The sequence below is a fragment of the Buteo buteo genome, chromosome 2 (genome assembly GCF_964188355.1).
Source record: "Buteo buteo chromosome 2, bButBut1.hap1.1, whole genome shotgun sequence".
Classification (NCBI taxonomy): Eukaryota; Metazoa; Chordata; class Aves; order Accipitriformes; family Accipitridae; genus Buteo; species Buteo buteo.
In genome coordinates this window covers 38,253,790-38,273,076 of record NC_134172.1, presented here as the reverse complement: position 1 = coordinate 38,273,076, position 19,287 = coordinate 38,253,790, and the positions used below count along the sequence as shown (strand labels likewise).

At 48.5% G+C, this 19,287-nt stretch overlaps 1 protein-coding gene across 1 annotated transcript; it reads right to left on the bottom strand.

The window, feature by feature from the left end:
* Positions 1-15,405: 15,405 nt before the first annotated feature.
* On the bottom strand, positions 15,406-18,958 carry EVX1 (even-skipped homeobox 1). The gene is made up of 3 exons (XM_075022498.1): positions 18,523-18,958; positions 16,768-17,018; positions 15,406-16,048 (listed from the first exon to the last, which is right to left on the bottom strand). The coding sequence occupies exons 1-3, from the start codon at positions 18,956-18,958 to the stop codon at positions 15,518-15,520; spliced, it is 1,218 nt and encodes a 405-aa protein (XP_074878599.1). The 3' UTR covers positions 15,406-15,517.
* Positions 18,959-19,287: the final 329 nt, after the last annotated feature.

Genomic DNA, 19,287 nt, shown 5'->3' with positions numbered 1-19,287 from the left:
CTGGATCACACCGTACACCCTTTCTGCCTGTGCGTGAGGGTTTCCTTTAGAAAAAAAAGAAAAGACAATTGTGTATAGCCTAGTCTCTCAAGCTCTTTGGGATCCCTAGTTCCTAGCACTTGTTCCCTTGATGCTCTTCACATTAGTGATTGGAGTCTGGCGGCAGCAAAATAAAATGTTTCTGGGGCTAGGTGATTGCTGGACAGAGCTTTTTTGGGTGACAGGTACCTTGGCTCTGCAGAAGTTAAGCCTGAGATACCTTTATTGGCCTATAGGCAAGCCTAATGTGAGGGGCAGAAGGGATTTTAAAATTATACCACTGGAAATACTACAACATGAGAGAAAAGCGGTAGTATGCTCTTACCTGCAATATAATGTTGCTGCAAAGAGGAATAGCAGAAGGATGCAAAACTACTGAACAATTAGAAGTATGGAAAAGTTTAGCATAGATTTTTAAAGTGAAGAAGACGTGCAAGGGGAATTGGATGTGTTACAAAAAGCAGCAGAAAGAAGACCCATGCGAAAACAGCTCTTTCAAAGAAATAAATTCTGTTTAGCAGAAAGTACCTCCTTGTTGAAATGATTGTCTGATTAAGTCATCAGTCTGTGTGGTAAAGCCAAATCACATGAATGTTAACAGACTAAACAAAACTATCTGTGACAAAATAAAGGATAACTAGGCCACCGCAACTTTAATGTGAGAGACAAATTCAAAGTTGCAAAGGTATTTGAAACACAGCAGAAAGCACGTTTTCTTAATCCAAGTATCTAATAAGTGCTGAAAGAATGAAACGTACAATTGCAAACACATGCCCAAACTGAAAGTGAGACTGCAAGGGGAAGCATGGTGTAGGGACCGGCTTTGTTTGCAGTAACCCTGGAGACAATTGACACAATGCAAAGGTGTTGGCACTGGTCTCTGACAGCAAAAATGCAGCTGGAGGATGAAGCTCTGTTAATGAAACAAAGGTTTTACTAAGTCTCTTAATTAAATCTACAGTGGTATGTTCTATAACAGGTTGGCTTCTGACACTATAAAGAAATGGATAAAAAGTGAATTCCAAATAGATAGTGGAGCTGAATACAACATAATCACAGCAAGTGCCATGCCCAAGGTTAAAATTCAAAGCTCTGCACATTTCAAATAGCAAGATCAAAATTAGTCCATTTGGCAAAGCTGTCCTGACCTGTCTGCTAACAGATAGAAGAATTTGAAATAGTGGAATAAAAAGTCCCAAGTGTGCTTGATTGAAGAGCAGTCTGCAAATGCAGATGATCAAATCCAGTAGATAACCTATCTATGGAATTGAATTCTAGACTTCCTTTCAAAGAATGCCATGGGACGTTGAAGAATACAGGGTGCATTAAAGGCATGTAGCAAATCTTATAATTCTGAGGCAATTTCAGAGAGGGTGGAAAAAAATCAGCATACCAAAGTTAAAATGAATAGTTGCTCCCAGGCAGAGCCATAGAAAAAATAATGTAAGACACAACCAACAAAGAATGAGAAGACAGCAACACAACTAATTGTCATCAAAAGTGTTTTTTTCTTTGTCTGCTTTATTAAGGAAGAATCCCGTTAATAGGATCTGCCTTTTTTTTAATTATAATATATTTGGTTGGCAAAGATATCTGCATTTCTCTAGCAGACTCTGAATGCCTTTTGATTTAATCCAGATTCTGATATAAAAAGTAATACTATTTGAGTATAACACATATTAAATGGGTTGAAAACCAGATAAATAATAGATCAGCAGAGGAGACAGTCCTCACTTAAGGGAGAACTATCACAGATCCTCCAGCAGTTCTCCTATGGATCGCCACTGCTCATTAATTTTATCAATAGTTTCAAGGGGGAATTGCTGGAAAAGACTGTGAACATCTTTGAACATAAATATATTTTAAGGACATGTCACTTTGACTAAAATACCTGAATCACATGGTAAATGGCCCCACATCTGATCCTGCGTTTGACTTTATCACAGGATGTGGATCTGGGACAGTCTGTGGTTGAAAGGGTTGAAACCTCTGAAGTATTCAGAATCACTGAACATGAATTCCCAAGGTGATGTGGTAGCTCATAGGCATAATTCAAATGGCGGTAGCAAGCACAGAGAAGTTTTATAACTGTATGTAGCATAAACCCATCATTAGAATATGATCTTCACTTTGGAAAGGATGCAGGCAGATTGGGAAAATGTTCAGAAAAGTGCTAGAAGTACTATTCAGATTCAAAGATACAAATTAAGATTTTTTTTAATCCATCCATGTACTTCTAATTTGTTATCACTGAGCATTGCTCTAGAGGTCTCCATGATGGCACAGAATGACATGAAATGGCTGAAAGCTTTCAGGAACGTAAAGTTGTCAGAAAAGAACTGAACTGAAATAGGCTTGAGAACAACAAATCCCTAAGCTATTGACTAAGGGCTATGGGGATGTAGCTATCCCTTGCAAAACCAAAAGCTTAGTGCTGTAGGCTTTCCAAAGCATGGGCTTAAACAGCATGCAGAGATTAAAAAGTCACAATCGGATACCTGTCAGGTTACAAACAGCCAAAAAGACATTGAAATGACCAAAATTATTAAAAATGAGAATGACTATCTAAGGAGACATGTTTGTGAAATCAACCTGGAAGTGTCCACTCCAATACTCATTACAACTAGTGGCAGAAGGTTAAAGAAAGACTTTGGGGATTTGAGAAGGAAGCAAGAGGAATGGCTTGATGAATATCTATACAAACCTTTCAGATATCCTTCCACACTTACAAGTTACAAAGAGCAGAAAATCTGAAGTGTCCTCAGGACTTGCTTCTGGTCTGAAGCTGAACTTTTGCTTCAGTGGAAGAATGGGACATGTACTAATAGGAGAGAAGCTGTATGAATAGTGTGTCTTGTTCATGGGTAAGGGAGTGGCTAGGAATTAGCTAGAACAGCAGGAGGGTATTAGTACAATGACTCCAGGGAAGACAGCTGAAGATACAAACATGGTTCCAGCTGCAAATATGATATAATAAACAACAAACTTTGAACAAATGTAACAAAGAATGTGAAGAAAAGGAATGTTTCAGATTCTTCTACAACAGTGGTAGGGTGTGTGGATAATGCAGTCAGGGAACAGGAAAGTCTTATTAGTAAAAAGATATAGCCAGCATCACTAGCACCTGGTGGGATGAGTCATGTGAACGGAGCATCACTTTCAGATTATAACCTGGATACCAGATAGAGTAAGTAAAAGTAGTGAGTGGAAGGAGGGAAGACCAACTTGGTAATTATAACTCACAAGTAAAAGGTCTCAAAAGCATATGGATTGATGTACTAACTAACAAAGACCAGGGATGCTGACAGGAGTGTGTCACAAACCACCAAATCAAACCCGAGAATGGGATGAATTACCTCTTAAACATTTGTCTGCAATATCTAGGAATAAAAATAGTAGCATCTGGACAAACTCAGTTCAGCATGTGTGCTACTTTATCTCATCCAGCTAACAGTAAACCACCACTGATAGTTTCTAAAAATCATGGATAATTCCGCAACTTGAAAGGCATGTTGTCCAGCATGGAAAAAACTATTTTTTGGACCTTGTTATGATGAATTAATTTTTAGACTGGAAACTGGTGGGTGGCTAGAGACCGGAAATTACATTGCATATGAGCAATATCTACATGGAGGGCAGCTTCTTAACTTCAGAACAGTCCTGGGAGAGAGTGAAATGAAGGCAAATATCTGAAGTAAAAAGATCACCATACAACATGGAGAGGGAACTGTATTACATAGCAATGAGCATGCATTAAATGTTATAAAATGCAGAAAGTTGACAGGGGAAGCTAAAGACAACAGGAAAAATCCAGGGGTAATAAGCAGTAAAAGGGGTAAAAAACAGTAAGAAAAATCCAGGGGTAAAAAGCAGTAAGAAGAAGTTCTAAAGTATACCAAAACCAAAATAAATCCTCTCAGCAATGTGGATCTAATACTAGCTGGAAGTGGAAAATCAGTCTTTTAATCTTCATTTGGAAATCAGGGTGATGTAATCTTAACAAAAGAGGAAGATTAAGTACTTTTTATAGGATTATTAACTAAAGAGGCTATTAAACAATGCCTAGTGGGATAGAGAAATTATAATAATGAATTTGCAAAGACTTTAAAGAAGTGACTGAGGAGAACTCTGATTTTTTTTTGCAAGAAATCTTGGAATACTGGTGACATTTCAAAAGAGATAATGTTGTGTTTCTACTCAGAAGAAGGAGGTGACCCAGTAACTGTGGGTTGATTAGCATGGCACCAATATAAAAGAAAATAACAGCAAAACTGACATTAGATGCATTTAATAAAGAATTCAGGAGAGGAATGTAAGTTATGTCAATCAACATAATTTTATGAAAAATAGGTCTTGGCGTTGCACTTCTGATTTATTTTGATGAGATTATGGGTTTAGTTTATAAGTGTCTCAGCCTAGGCTTTTGTAAGGAAGTTACCCCATGACGTTCTAATCTTAACATAGTATACGGTATCCCACCTATCAGTAGGTGTCAGAGACTACTTTAAGCAAGTTAAGAATGGGCTGATTTAAACAGCACAAGAAAGAGTTGCTGGTATAGACATCATCATGAAATGGGATTATGGCTAATGAGAGTCTGCACAGACTGGTATGTTCAGCACTGCTGGCTGTTGTAATCAGGTGGTCAGAAATATGTACTTACCCAATGTTGATCAAATTTGTTCAAGGATGCATGTGCCATATTGTGTATGCGGCACCTGCATACCTACGTAGCTGCTACTACATCTATGAAAAGAAGACAGTGCATGGAGCAGAGCTATCGGGGGCTACAATCTCTCTTTTGTTCTCTAGTAAATCTGTTCTTGTAGGTAACAGGGCAGTTCTGCAGCTAAGGTGCACAAATGTCACAGAGAAATTTGACCTGAAAAAAAAAAAGATTCTAAATATCGCAAAATATAAAATAAGACATTTAGGAATAATGCATGCAAGCTGTCCTTACAGACTGAGGAATGTGTCCTAGGAGACAGAGGTGGGGAAAAGCCATGTTGTAGTGGAGAAATGTGTGAACATACAGTCCTATTGCAGTGCTGCAGAACTGCATTTGGGCTAGTGTAGTTCTTGGTTGCCTGTACAGGAAATATCAAATAGAAATGAAAAGACAGACTGCTGCTGGAACAAATGTTAAATACCCTCACACTGTGTAGGTAGTTATGGCTTCCACACTTTGAGAGACGAGACTGTAAAGCTGGGGATGGTGTGAAGAGAAAGCCTCGCTCAGAGCTCAATAACTGAAGAAAGTGCTTCACACTGACAAGTCACACAAAATTTATTTGCTTATTTTGTCAGAGTGAAGATAGAGGGGTACTTTACTACAGTATGTAAACTTCTTTCATGGAAAATACTGGATAATAGAAATTCAGTAAATTAGCTGAGAAAAACAGAAGGATAAATTGCTGAGCAAGTTTTATTAGAAATAAAGAAAACTGGAGGCTGCTTTTTTTTTTTCCTGGTCTATTCTGTTTGCTTTTGCCAGTGAATCATGGTTGGTGTATACTACCAAGATTCTCTGTAAGCTGACATTTCAGGTCACATCAGGCATATGTTTTGAAAACCTTTTGCTGTCAAATACATTATATTGGGCTCAGTAAAAATTAACTGGGAGAAATCTAACGGTCTGTGATGTACAGACGAAACTGTAGGTTCTTCTAGAGTTAAACTACCAATTTACAAAGGAAAATTTTAACAAGTCTGGGAAATAACTTCTTGGAGACTTACTAAGAAAGCATCAATATGATAACAGCAACTATTTAATTTCTACTGGTGTGGCAGATTACAGTAGAGATCAAGTAACATCCCTTGCTGAAGGGGTGGTTATGACAAACTGAAACAACATGCAGACAGATGCTCAACTTTACAACTGCCTTATCAAGGAAAGGCTGTTGTGAGAATTATGTTTCTGCATAAAAAAGTGATTGAGGCTGCCAGGGTAGATAATTTTGCCCTTGATGGACTTATATACAAATGATATGGTGTTGCCATATCACCATGAACCCAGGCATCAGTGTAGAAACGTCACCCTAACTGCCTTCCTAGGTATTGAGAAGTTTAAAATCAGACCTTGGAATATCTTTCTTTTGGCTAAAGAGGGAGGCTGGCACTGAAGGCAGAGTAAGTAGAAAATTTGCATTGGATATAGGAATCATGTAAGGTTCTGTGTATGCTAAAGTTGCATGATATGGCTGATCATCCCTTGCTCCAAATCTCAGGTGACTGCCCCTATGTGGTGTTAAGTGCAATTTGGGTTTGACTGGGGAATACCCTCTGGGACAATGCCAGGGAGATCAGTACTGGGAGCCAGCACAGCATCTCTGATTCCTACATCTGGGTCTGGAGATCCCACCCCAAACTCCCACTGGTGAATATGGCTTTTCCTCTGTGAAGCAGTGTTAGAAAATGGAGGTCATGTTGCCCTTTTTCCTGTCTGTCTTGCACTATTATCTTACAAATGCTTGGGCAGAGTCCTTGGGATACAAGTGGCCAGCTGGAATATGTTATAATACAAAAATCAGTAGGTGTGTCAGAAACATGGGTGTCGGCTGCCCTGCTGACATCAAAAGTAGGGAACTGTAATTAGTGATGCTACTGCCTTTTTTTCTTGGAGGACCTGGTCTCATAATCTGAAGTTCGATTAGATCATATGGGCTAAATATATGCAGGAGTAACTGCCTCCTTACCAGCAACGCACGATTCAGTTGCTCAGTGCTGCAGTACAGCTCTGTTGTAAAAACCTGCCTTTGTGACCCAAATGACAGGCAGCCTTTCAGGTGGGAAGCTGTGACTGCCAAAGCAGAGGGAGAGGGTATAGGGTCATGCACTCTCTATGGTGTTGTACCTCATGAGCCAGTGTCAATGGGCAGTAAAGCACTGCTTGGGGCCGAGAATGGCTGAGACACTCAGGCTTATCCACTCGTCCAAATCCACATCGTTGCTGAACTAGGAACAGGTTAGGAAGACCATTTGGAGCCAGACCAACCCCTGTCAACTGGCTGAGTGCTGTCCTGCCTCCAGAGTAGATCCCAGTCTACATTTCAGGTGGCTGCAAGGGGAGCATAAATATTGACAAAGCTAGGGTTTTCCCCTGCTTCTTTTCTTCCCCTCTCTTTTCTGTATGATTTTCTACTTAACCTGTAGCTGACAGAGGAGGCAAGTCTGTGCTGCTTTCTAGCTGAAGGTTTAATAAATCAGACCTTTTGGTTTTGGATTAAATTCTACTTCAGGTCAGGTCATTTGTGGAAAGTGGTTTTGGAACCTATGACTCAGTATCTCCACATTAGAGAAAACTTCCTTCCCTAAAGTACACAGGCTTGAGTAAACGTTAGAATAATTGTAGGATAATTCCCAGGAGTGATTCACAGTGTATGGGAGTACAAGGCCACATATTAATTGTGTGGATCTAGTAATAGTAGTTGCTTTATTTGCTCTGTAATTCATCTTTGATCCTGCACTGCAATAGCAGTAAGCAAACTTCCCCTAAATAGGCAAAAATGCATCTGGGGATGAGTTAGGACCTTCAGAGTTTAGTCCCAGGCAGGCAAGGTAGAAAGTGTAAACGTTTTTTTAATGAAAATTTAGCAAGATGAAATCAAACTCTTTGGAGAACTGGCTGAACAGACTGTTAGGGTCCTTGCTCTTGGATAAGAACTTCAGAGCACTCATCCCGGTGTAAATTAAGGTCTCTCTCTAGAGTAAGGAAGTGGCATTTTCAGGCTGTCACTTTTGGTGGCAATGCATTACACGCATACAGGACTTAGCTTCTGGGGACTGGATGTAAAAGATGCCCCTAATGCAACACTGTATTGCTGCTTGGGAAGAATGTAGCAAAATGACAATATTTTAACACTGAAAACGCAAATGCAGAAGAGCAAATGAAATAGTTCAGCTTACAAATACCAATGCTTTCCTGTAAAAAGTCTGGTGGCTGAGTTTCAAGGTGTAACCGGGTATCAGGGATTGATGGCTCCTGAGACAGCCTCGAACTGCCTGCCTTCTCCAGAGACACCTCCCTTAACAGCAGGTTTGAGAAGTCAGCATCACTTTCCGTTCTGCCAAATTTATGTCCTTATTAATCAAAAAATCTCATCTTCCTTTGGCTTCAGGTGATTTTTTTTTTTCTTAGAGCGTCATATGACTACCCGAGCAAAAAGAAAAAAAAAAAAGAAAAAAAAGAAAAAGAAAGAAAAGAAAACCAGAATTGTGTCAAGGTGAGCTTCCAGTGACAGCTGTCTTTTATTCCCTTTTTTTTCTAGCACGCCCCTTTTGAGGGTTCTTGTCAAGTACGAACTTTCCCCCCGCCTCTCCCTCTCTCTCTTTCCAAGCGACTTCTGATCTCAGAAATGCATTTTATACGTTTGATGGATGAAGCGATCAATTTCTTTTTCGACCGAGCATTTTTGGTTTGGAGTAAATTGGCGGCGCTTTTTCCTCCCTGCCTGTTTGTGTATTTGTTTTGTTTCCTCCTCCCCCAAGGTAAATCTAGACCGCTGTAACGGCATCGATATATACAGTACGTGTCGTTTAAATAAGACGTTTTATCAAGCGTCTTTAAATCTGCGGTCAGCCTCATTTAACCTCTAAAATTACGCTTAACAGGCGACCTTCATTAGCCAAATTGGAAGGAACGTGCGGTATGTTTTAAGCAGCGTCGTTTCCACCCTGACACACACACACACCCCCCCTCCGCAGCGAGAGAGGGATTTATTTGATCGCGGAGGCTGGGGTAAAACGTGGAGGCAGCTACACTCCGCGCCCCTCCTTGCCTGGACACATGGGTGTCCGTGGCATGGAGCCCCGCAGGACGGTTTGCAAGCAGTTGGTCTCGGGTTTGCGAGGTCTTTTCCCCCCACCCCGTCCTGCTCGGAGGGATGCAGGATTCGTGCCGCCCGGCCGGATTCTTTATTTATTTATTTATTTATTACCTTGCGAGCAGGCAGGGCTTGCCGGGGGAGCGCTCGCCGCCCCCGCTCCCGGGTTGCCTGTCCCAGAGGACACCAATTAAAGGCACTAATTGGACAGCGATACATCAAAGTCCGCCGCTGAGACTGGCTCCTCCGAGCTCCGGGGGTCCTGCAGTCAGGCTTTTGTTTTAGGCACCGGCGTTGCTTCAGGTTTCCGTGCCGGGCGGCGAAGGGGGTAGGGGGGACGCACACCCGCGCATAACACACCCACGCACACGGACGACTCCTCCGGCCTGCTGCCCGAAATTCTCGCGTTTCCCTGCCCGGGGGTGGGTGCGCCCCACGCTCCCCTTCGGGGCGCGGAAAAACTGCGTTGGCTCGGGGCTCCCGGCTCAGCGGGAGGACGTGTCACTGCTGGCCCTCGCGTGCTCCCACCCAGGAAACCCACCTCTCCGTGGGCAGAGTGGCCACCGCTCTCTTTGCGGCCAAACTTTGGTGGCTCCCGGGGGGTCTTCGGTGGCTCCTCGTCCCCAGGAGGTCGACGGGGCCGGCGGACCCGCGCTGCCCATGGGTGCTGGGAGCTCCCACCCTCGGGCTGCTGTGGAGAGGGGACGCGGGGCCCGACCCCTAGCACAGCCCAGGCGCTCCCTTCGGGCTGCCTTCCCTGTGCTCCGGGGCGAGCCTCTTTGGGGCAGCAGGTGTTTCTCCGAGCCCGGGACAACCTCTCGAGGTTGGGCAGGAGCCTGAAACGTCCCTTGCAGGGGGGACGAGGGCATCAGGTAAATAGGTCTGTGTTTGGAGAAGGGCTAAGGAGAGCGAGGAGGCAGTTACACACCGGGACACTGACCAGTAACCGTGGTCTCTTCCCTGTTTTCCATCTCTTCTTCGAGAGATGCAACAATTCTCCCGGTTACCAAACGGCTTGCTTCAACTTTCGGAGCGGTTTCATTAACCCTGAGTTATTCAGGACCCTGTGCTTTTCCAGGTGCGGCTCGCCCGAGACCGAGGGAAGAGCCGGCGTTTGCAGGAGAGGAGCAGGGATGCTCCGCCGGCTTCATCCCGAAGCAGGCGGGCACCGGCCCCGGGGGAGGCCGGTAGCGTGCAAGGCTAGGCTGGGAGAGACGCAAGGCTCGGGCAAAAGCAGGGCCGGTGGGGCATATATACGTATGGATCTCGAACAGGCAGTCAGGGGCAGAAAATGACAGTCGTCCTCGCAGCCGGGGCTTGGCACCCCCAGGCTGAGCAGCACCGCGGTTTGCACGTTACTGCGTGGATAAAAGCTGGTTTTGTAACGTGTCCGTGGTTTCGCTGCGGAGCGTAAGAGCCGATAGATACGGCAGGGATGGAGTTTGGCAGTGGTCCCCTTTCCACTGCACCTGCAGCTCCGCTCCCTTCCTCAGACCGGGGAGGATGTGCCGGGAGAGCGAGGAGGTGTTTGATCATTTATTGCCCACGGAGGCATTTGTTTTTGATTTTGCAAGCGCTTCCCTTTAAGTAATTGTTCCTGTTAAGAGCGTATACCTTTCACTGGGCTTCGCCGCGCTATAAATAATCTCGATGAAGATGCAAGGATATGACTTTCACAAGATTGGACAATTGATTAAATCTGTGACCTGCAATTGCGAATAATCTTGGAAGGCTATTTAAACAGATGAAGGCCTAAATTGTCTTGCTTGTATCTGAATTAATTTCTCATTCATCATCATTATGGAGTGATTGGTTCTATTCAGGCTTTGCAGCCTGCTGGAACGAAACTGGATTTAAATGAGACTGTAACACAATTTAAATGCTCCCCAGCTTTAACGAGGCCAATCGAGCAGCTGCAATAAATACAAATATTTTTCTAAACAGCCTTGTTTTAAATAATTACTTAATACTTTCATGTGATGTTCTTAAGTGGCAATTTCTGTCTCTGAAGTCCCAGGCACTTCTTTGCAGGGAGGGCAGCAGGGAAAATCACTTCGTGTGTTTGCTTTGTGCCTATATGTGCATGCAATACACCGACGGAGATTCTTTAAAATGAGGTGTGTAAATATTAGTGTAAACCTGTGCTACATTCTTGGTCGTAGGTACACTCAGTTTAACCGATTAAAACAAAAAAAAGCAAACGGTGAATCGGAGGCCAGAGGTTGTGATTCATTTGTTTTCTTGTTTGAAGGTCCTGAACTAGCTATGTCTTCTTCCCCCTACTTAAAAAGAGAGAGAAGAGAAGAAAAACTTTCCCAAGACAGGGACCAGTTCTGGCCAGGACCTGCCCTAACCGACCCTAACCGCATCCCCTCCCCGGTACCAGCTCTCCAGACCTGCGCGGGGGTCAGCCCATCCGCGGGTGCGGAAGGGGACCCTCCCGCCTTACAAAAGAAGCAGCGAGAAGATCTGGAGGGAGCAGGCAGCAAAGGAGGGGCTCCGGGGAGAAGGATGCAGCAAAAGGACGTGGGATGGGTTTCCCGCCCCCTTTACACCCACCGAGGAACCTGATGCGCCTAAATGAAGCCATTTGTGTTAACGAGACTCCAGCTCATCCTAACGTTGGCTTTACCCCAGGGTGATGCTATTGTAAGCGGCAGGACAGCGGGCCTTGGGGTGACATATGGTGGAGGGTGTTTTCAGGGGCTAAACTCAGTAGTAAAATAAAGTAGCCAGGCGAGCAGGAGAATAATAGAAAACAAAAGGATCCTTCAGATAGAGAAGCCAAAAAGCTAAAGGAGCCGCATGCCTTTCTGCAGGTGCCGGCAAACGACCGAACAACCCAGCAGAAAGTGTGAAATATGGGGAGCCGATTTTCTAATGATTTGGGCGCTGGAGTAAAGAATAGTGCTGGGAAAGCAGATCCGATCCAGTTTAATCATACAACCTTAATAAAAACATATAGTCTGAGACGGGAAACTAAGCGGCAATCTCGGTGCTATCTCACTTAATGGTTTAGGAGGTGACACATAAAACACAACAAAGATGGGCTGAGTGATTTGATAGTAACGGAGCAATTTAATGCGCGAGTTACAGCACTGCTCCGCGGGATCGTTTAGGCTTAGCCCGTTCTCTAGAGCTCATCTTCTTCCTCTTCTGGTCCTTTTTTTATTAGTAGTATTATTATTCAGTTGTTTAAAATGAGCATTATCCCAAACATATGCAGCGCAATCAGCTCGGTCACACTTACAAGAACACGCTTTAATAAGGCAATCAATCAAACGCTAACAAGGCGGGGAAGGCCTTTCGGAGAGGAATTTGGCTGGCTGGGAAGCAGAGCCGATGCGGCACACGGGGTACCCCGAAGACTGCTCCGCGCCCGCTGGTGACAAGCGGGGGCGGGTGCCCACCGCCGGCTCCCCGGGGGCCGCGCTGCCTCCACGGCAGCGGCGAGGGCATTTCCCCCCGGGGCCCCGGCCCCTAATTCCTAATTCCTCGAAGGGTCTCATCCCCGGCCGGGGCGAGGCAAGGGAGATCCGCCTGCCTGGTGGCAGTGGCTCGGGGCCAGAGGCAGAGCCTGCTGCCGGCTGGGTGCCCCGTGTCTGTCCCCGCCCCCGGCTATGCCCCACGCGTGCCCGAGGCCGGCGCCCGGCGTGGGGCCGCGGGTACCCCCACCGGCGGCGAAGGCGTTAACGGCACCGGCCCCACGCAGCAAAAGGAAAATTTCATTATGAAGTAATGAGTAATTCCTCCCAGTGAGATGTATTGTTGTATCTTCCACTTCAATTTAGGAGCACAGCGGCTCAATTACCTAGAAAATACAGTCAATTAAAGGCTGCTGATTGGACACGAGGACGGATCATCGATCTTGTACTTTCCAATATCGCTCCAGACACCTCATTTTCCCTCCCCTATTAACTGAAAATACTCTTGGCATTACCGCGACCCGCAGCCTATTTACCTGTCGCAAGCAATCTCTGCCCTGTGACCGAGCCACGGAGAAATTCACAGCCGCCCTTCGCCGCAGCATCCTCCGAGAACGGGCAGCCGGGAGGGCGGCAATGGCTGCCCGGAGCAGCGGGGGAGAGCGGGGACCGTGCCGGCTGCGGGCGAGCTGCGTCCCAGGCTCCCGGTCTCTGCCTCCCGGCTGCCCGCCCGTTAAGGGGGGGTGGTGTCCCCTTTACGGGTGGAAGCGGTACACAGCGGGTTAAATATTCTCTCTCTCACACACAGCTAGATATATAAAATATATGTATTCGAAAATATATATATATATATATATATGTTGCCCTGCGCCCTAGCCGGCGGCATTCTGCGAACTGGGCATTTTGCAGGAGCAAACTGGTGCAGCGGTCTTTCCGCAGGCGACGCACGGCAGCAGCTCTGGCCGGATCCTGCCCTGCGATCGCGGCCCAGCAGGTGCCTCCGCTTGGCCGGGGAAGGGGGAGTCGTGGGCAGTCTAGGACCCCCCGGTTTTGCTGGGCAGCGCTCAGCTGCCCCCCCCCCCCCCGCGCGCTCCCTTCTCTTGGGGTCGCCGGGTCGTGGGGGTTGGGGGTGTATCAGGCACTTGCTCCGCAGCTCCCGGTTTGTCGGACTGGTTCTTCTCCTCTCTGCTAAAAGACAAAGTAAGGAGGGGAAAGACTTTCAAAGCTCGGATGTTGTCCGGCGCTGCCCTGGGACGCTGTTTCCAATTGTTATTTCCGGGGGTGGGGTGGGGTGGGGGGTGAATCTATTTGTGAGTGTCCAAAAAAGGGCCATCGGTTTCCATGTCCATGAGGACATCTCATTCAGAAAGGGCGGAACAATCTGCCCTTAATGATTTAAAGATGGTGACTTTGGATCAGTTTTTAAAAAGCTCTAATAAACAATTTTTTTTTGATTGGAAAAATATATCCTGGCACGCCTGTGTCTCTTCCCTGCTCTCCATCCGCTATAGGGAAGAGCTGCTATTCACTCCCTGTCCTAAGGACAACAAGTCTCCGGTGTGACAATAAACCAGAGGCTCCTCAGCAATTTAACACAAAGTAGATAGCGGAGGTGTCAACACGTCTTTGTTCTGCCCAGCATTTCTTTTCCTGCTTGTTGAACTGTAACTATTAGAAATTGCACGGAGCTGAAATTCGACTTAAGCAACACTTTTACTTTTTTTTTTTAAAACAAACACAATAAAAATATGGGTGATATGTTGTTAAAATGTGTCTGTTGTTGTTATCCTTGTTGGTGGTGTTATTGTCGTTGCAACAAATTATGACAATGTATTCTTTGGGCTAATTTAAAATAGAATGAAATAAACGATTCCTGTTTTGGAAGAAACTGCTACCCAGCCCGGTGTCCGTGGGTTTTTTTTTAAATTTTAAGTTGACAGAAATCCAAGCAAAAGCAATGATGCTACCTCCTTCCGAAATACCTGCAAGAGGAGGTGAGGGGGCTTGTGAGAGAAATACTCCTCAAGAAGGAAGAGGGACCAGTGTGAAGGACACATACAGATGCAAAGATTAGGGGTGGGGAAGGAAACACAAAACCCAACGCATGAATTAAATAATAATTAAAAAAAAAAAAAGGAAAGAAAGAGGACGCAGGACGCAGCAAGGAAAAGCCAATGAGAGGACTGAAGGCTGAAGTACAAAGGAAGGGAAATAGCCTTTGCTCCAATTTACAGACTGGTGATTGTCTGAAGGAGTTGTGCTCCCTGTCACCTAATCTCTTCCCTCGGCGGCTTGTTAGCGTTTGGCACGGTGTCTCTGCTCATAGAGCATTATACATTCGATATTCAAAAACCCTCCTTACATATACATCACTTGCTAATTTCGTCAGTGTGAGCACATTTCAGCGACTGATAATAGGACTTTGTTATTTAAAGGACAAATAGCTCTGACCCATAAAGAGGCAGGAGCTCGTATTTTTTCCCTGCCAATTCCAGCCTGCCTCTTAAAAAATAAAAGTTGGAATGAAAGAGGAGACGAAATGCTGGATTTCTGCTCGAAACGAAGGAGGAGACAAGGGAGAGTAAAGAATGCAATTAAACCACGAAAGTAATGTACAGAATGTCAGGTTTTCTTTATGGCAAAGCATTGTTTTTCTCTATAGAGATAACTGGATAATACTGTTAAGTTGCAATCCAGAAACCTTTTGGTTTTGCTGTTTGCTCGTTGTTTTTTATTTTCTGAACACTCTGGTAGATTACATCTTTGCTTTCTTCATGCGCACAAGCCATTTCGTTATCGAGATAATGTTTCTTTCAAGTATTTCAGATTTTCCTTCTCCGTCTCGTAGGTTTGTGCATAAGGTTTGTTGCTGCGACCCGCAGAAGCCCCAGCCCTTGGTAAGAAGTCTATCCATGGAAAAGAAAGTCCCGGCTCATTTCTATACGTTACCGAAGTGTATTTCATTCGGGTTGGTTTTCTTCCTCTTCCGTGCCTAAAATCCTTCTCGGAGATAAATCACTAGTCATTTCTTTCCTCCTTCTTTTTCCCCTTGGAATGTAGAACCTTTTAAGACTGAGCTATTTTTAGTCTTTTTTTTTTCTTTCTTTTTCTTTCCCGTGGGTGTCCACTTCTGGGGAGAGAACACGATTAAATAAACATCGGCTGTAGGTACATTAACTCGAAGAGAAGCCCGGGAAAGGGGCGAGTTTTTAGTAACCCTGAGACGCAGGTTTATCTCGTTAACGGTACTTCTTCCCGCTGGTCCATGGAGACTGAGGTGGCTTTGCTCAGCACAGAGGGCGTGAAAGTGAGGAAAGAGTCAGTCCTGGTTGTGGCCGAACAGGTAAAGTCTGATCCGGAGGGTCTCTGCGCCAGCCCGTTGGACTGGCCGCTGTGGCAAGCCAGGCAGGAGCAGGGGTTGCCCCCGGCGCTGCTGAGTCCATGAGTCGGGGCGGGGTAGAGAGAGGGGTGCCTGAAGGCGCACAGCAGTTCTGGTCTCGGGTAGGGGTGGGAGAGGACCCTGAAGGTGTCCAGCGGCCTCAGGGGGGTGCTGAAGGGGGTGGCGGCAGAGGCCGACGTGGCGCCGATGCCCATGTGGGAGTAGTAGGGCAGGGGCAGGTGGGAGGGGAAGGGGTAGGGCAGGTTGCCGGTGGCCGCCGCGTGGCTCATCATGTACGTATAGAACGCCGGGTCGGCCGGGTGAGGCCAGGTCATGGCCAGGCGCTGCCGCTTGTCCTTCATCCTGCGGTTCTGGAACCAAACCTGCGGGGAGAGGGGAGGCGAGAGCCGTCACCCGCCGCCCCGCTCCGCCCGCCTGCCCGCCGGCACCGGCCCCTGCGGGTCTGCCGGCGAGCGGGGACCGGCGCCCGCTCTAGCTCCCGGGGAGAGTCGTCAGCGCGTACGGAGGGGTCGTTTAAGCCCGTACAGGGAGACCCAGTAGAGCAGCCTTTTTGGGGTGCTTGTTTTCCTTTCCTCTTGCTGGGGCTTGTCCTGCTGACAACCCCCCCCCACCCCGCCCCCGACTCTGGGCAAGCCTGGCGGCTCTGCCTGCTTACTGCCGTTTTGCAGCCAGAGCTACCTGGGATTATTGTTGTCGGCTTTATTTTCATGTGAAAATGTTTTTGAGAAGGCAAAGCCAAGCGAGATCAAAACAAGAGCTGCTACTGGCTTCCTCTTCCCTCCCCCAAGAGCTGAGCGAGGTTTGGACTGGACTGCAGAGAGGATTAAAAATAATCTGCTAGGGAGAGGCCGGATTAGCGGTGCTGGCTGGGATGGCTCCGGGAGCCGTGTTCCCTCTCCCGCATTGCTGCTTGCTGCAGGGTGCGGGCAGGGCCAGGAAAGGGGCGGGGGGGGAGGGGGGTGGGGGGGGAGGCGGGAGAGGGAGGGTTGTGTTGGCGAAGTGCTTTCCCGAGTTTTGCAAGGAAGTTTGGCCATATAGATTTATATCGTGCTAATTGGAAACATGTCCGAGCTGTGTGTACCTTGATGGTGGTTTCTGGCAGATTTAGAGCAGCCGCCAGTTCACATCTCCGGGGCCTGGACACGTAGTTCTCCCGGTAAAACTCCTTCTCCAGCCGGGCGATCTGCTCGCGGGTGAAGGCGGTGCGGTAGCGGCGCATCTGGTCGCTGGCGCTGCAGACCAGCGAGCCCTGGGAGCCGCCGCTGCCTCCGCTGCCCTTGGGGTGATCCCCCCCGCTGCTGGGGCTGCCGGCCAGCGCCTCGGAGCACTGCCCTGCGTGGGGAGCCCGGAGCAGAGACACACGCTCGGAGGCGGGCGGGCACGGAGGGATGGTCGCCGCCCGCCGCCCCACAGAGCTCCCTTCTCCCCCCCCGCCCTCCCATCCCTCTCCATTCGCCTTTTCTGTGTCTGCCCGGGTGTACCGAGGATGCCGGGGAGACATCCGAGAGGGACCCGAGGGAAGAGCGGGGATGCAGCACCGGTTAAGGGTTTGACGGGTGTTCACTCACTCTGGCTGAAAGGCTACCTGGCCCACACACACACAAACACACGCACGCACCCCCCGCCCTGAGAGTGTCTGTTCCATGCCCCCCCGCTCGCTTCCCGCACTGTGAAGCCTGAGACGGCCGCCGCAGCATCCCCCGACCCTGAGCGGCTCGGAAAGGCAGGTGTGCCCACCGCCCGAGCCGCACGGCTCCGCGGCCCCTTCCTCCAGCCCAGCGAGGGCCCAGGAGCGGAGCAGCCGGCAGGCAGGGACCCTGCTCCCTCCGAGGGGGAGGTGAGGCCTCGGGGACTCTTCGCTCAGCCTCCAAAGCCCAGGACGGGATATTTACAGCGAGCCTCGAAGGGACGAGAGAGGGCCGACAGCGCTCTCCGCGCTTCCCGGCTTCTTCTTGAAGTGATGGAGGAATGGGGAGGGGGGAGAAGTGGGTTGTTGTGAGGTAGGGGGGGGGTCTGCCGGGCTGGGAAGGTGGGAATAAGGAGTGGGGGCAGGGGGAAAAGGGGCCTGGCCGCTGCGTTTGCTTTCAAATGCAACTCTCCCTCATTGTGTCCGAGACCAAAGGCAATTAATTCATTGGGACCATTTCCGAGCTGGCGCCATCGAGACATAGAAGTGACAAGGTAATTTGGACCTCTCCTCTTCCCCCCCCCCCCTTTTTTTTTTTTTTTAACCCAACGTGCAAACAAGGACCTCGCTGCCGCACTTGGGGCAGGCAGGAGTCGGCGAGCGATTTTACGGTCTTTATGGGCGCTTCCGCACCCGCCCGGCCACATTTCACCCTGGAAAACCACAAACACCTCTCGGCCAGAAAACCCGTTTGATCTTGCTCCCCCACCCCGCCAACACATACAAAAAACCCCGCCAGTGGGGAGGATCGGAAGGGATTTCCTGGAGCATGCACTGTCCAGGCAATGGGGAAGAATAAAAAAATAAAAAAGATGGAGGGGGAGAGTGGGTGGTGATCTCGGCCAAGGGGGTCCTACGGGACAAGCTGCAGACCTGATGCATCCACGGCGGGAAGCCTGGCTCCCCTCCAGGGACGCGGGGGCTGCCCGGTGTCGTGTCCTCTGACTCCCAGACAAGCCTCCCGTGGCAGGGAGCTGAGGAATCAGCCAGGAAAGGAGATCCCCCCGCACACACCCCGATTTCGCTGCCCCTCGCTCAGCTGGCGAGGGAAGACCCCCTCCGGCTCTTTCCCCCCCCCGTCCCCCCCCAGTGCTGCCCCCCAGCCCCGGAGCGGCCGGGGGGCCGGAGGCATGGGAAGGAGTTGGGTACCTTTGCTGTGCTGGTACTCGGCGCTCCCCGTGGCGCAGTCCGGGGTGCAGCTCACCTCGATTTCCTCATAGAAATCCGACTCGGTGTCCGAGCTGCTCTGCTGCCCTTTGCTGGAGGGGGGCTCCGGGGCGGGGGGCTGCTGTCCGGCCGAAAGCAGTGCTGCCGCCGCCGAGCGGCTCTCCGGCACCGTCCCTGTCCCTGGCAGCACCTCCACCTCCTCTTCGTCTTCTCCTTCGCCACCTCCTCCTCCTCCTCCTCTCTCCCGGGACGACAAGGGGCCAGGTCTGGGGCTGAGGCAGTTCCGATGGATCATCTTCTCCGGCGGCTCCGCAGCGGGGCTCCCCACTGCTTCGGACAAATTAGGCACCCTCTTGCCAACTAGAGCGCCAAGTTGTGTCCCTTCCAGAAACATCACCATCTCCTTCCTGGTTTCCATTGTGGCTTTGCTTAAGGGAGGGGGGAAAAAAATCCAGATCTCTTCCCCCCCTCCCTCCCACTCCCGCCCCAGCCTTGTACAAACCCAGCAACCCTCTCCTGCCAATGCAGAGGAGCAAGCGGTGAGATAGGGTGACCTTGTGATGCGAGCGCTACACTCTGCTGTGCTGCTCTGGGAGGGATCACCATTGCCCTCTTCTTTCTAAGCTGTCATCCTCAATGGTGCAGTCGTCATTACAGTACCACCGGTGACGCCACACATTGATTGCCAGTGGATAAATAGAAACGTCTGCCATGGGGAAGATGAAAGGAAGAGCCGGAGCTAATGGG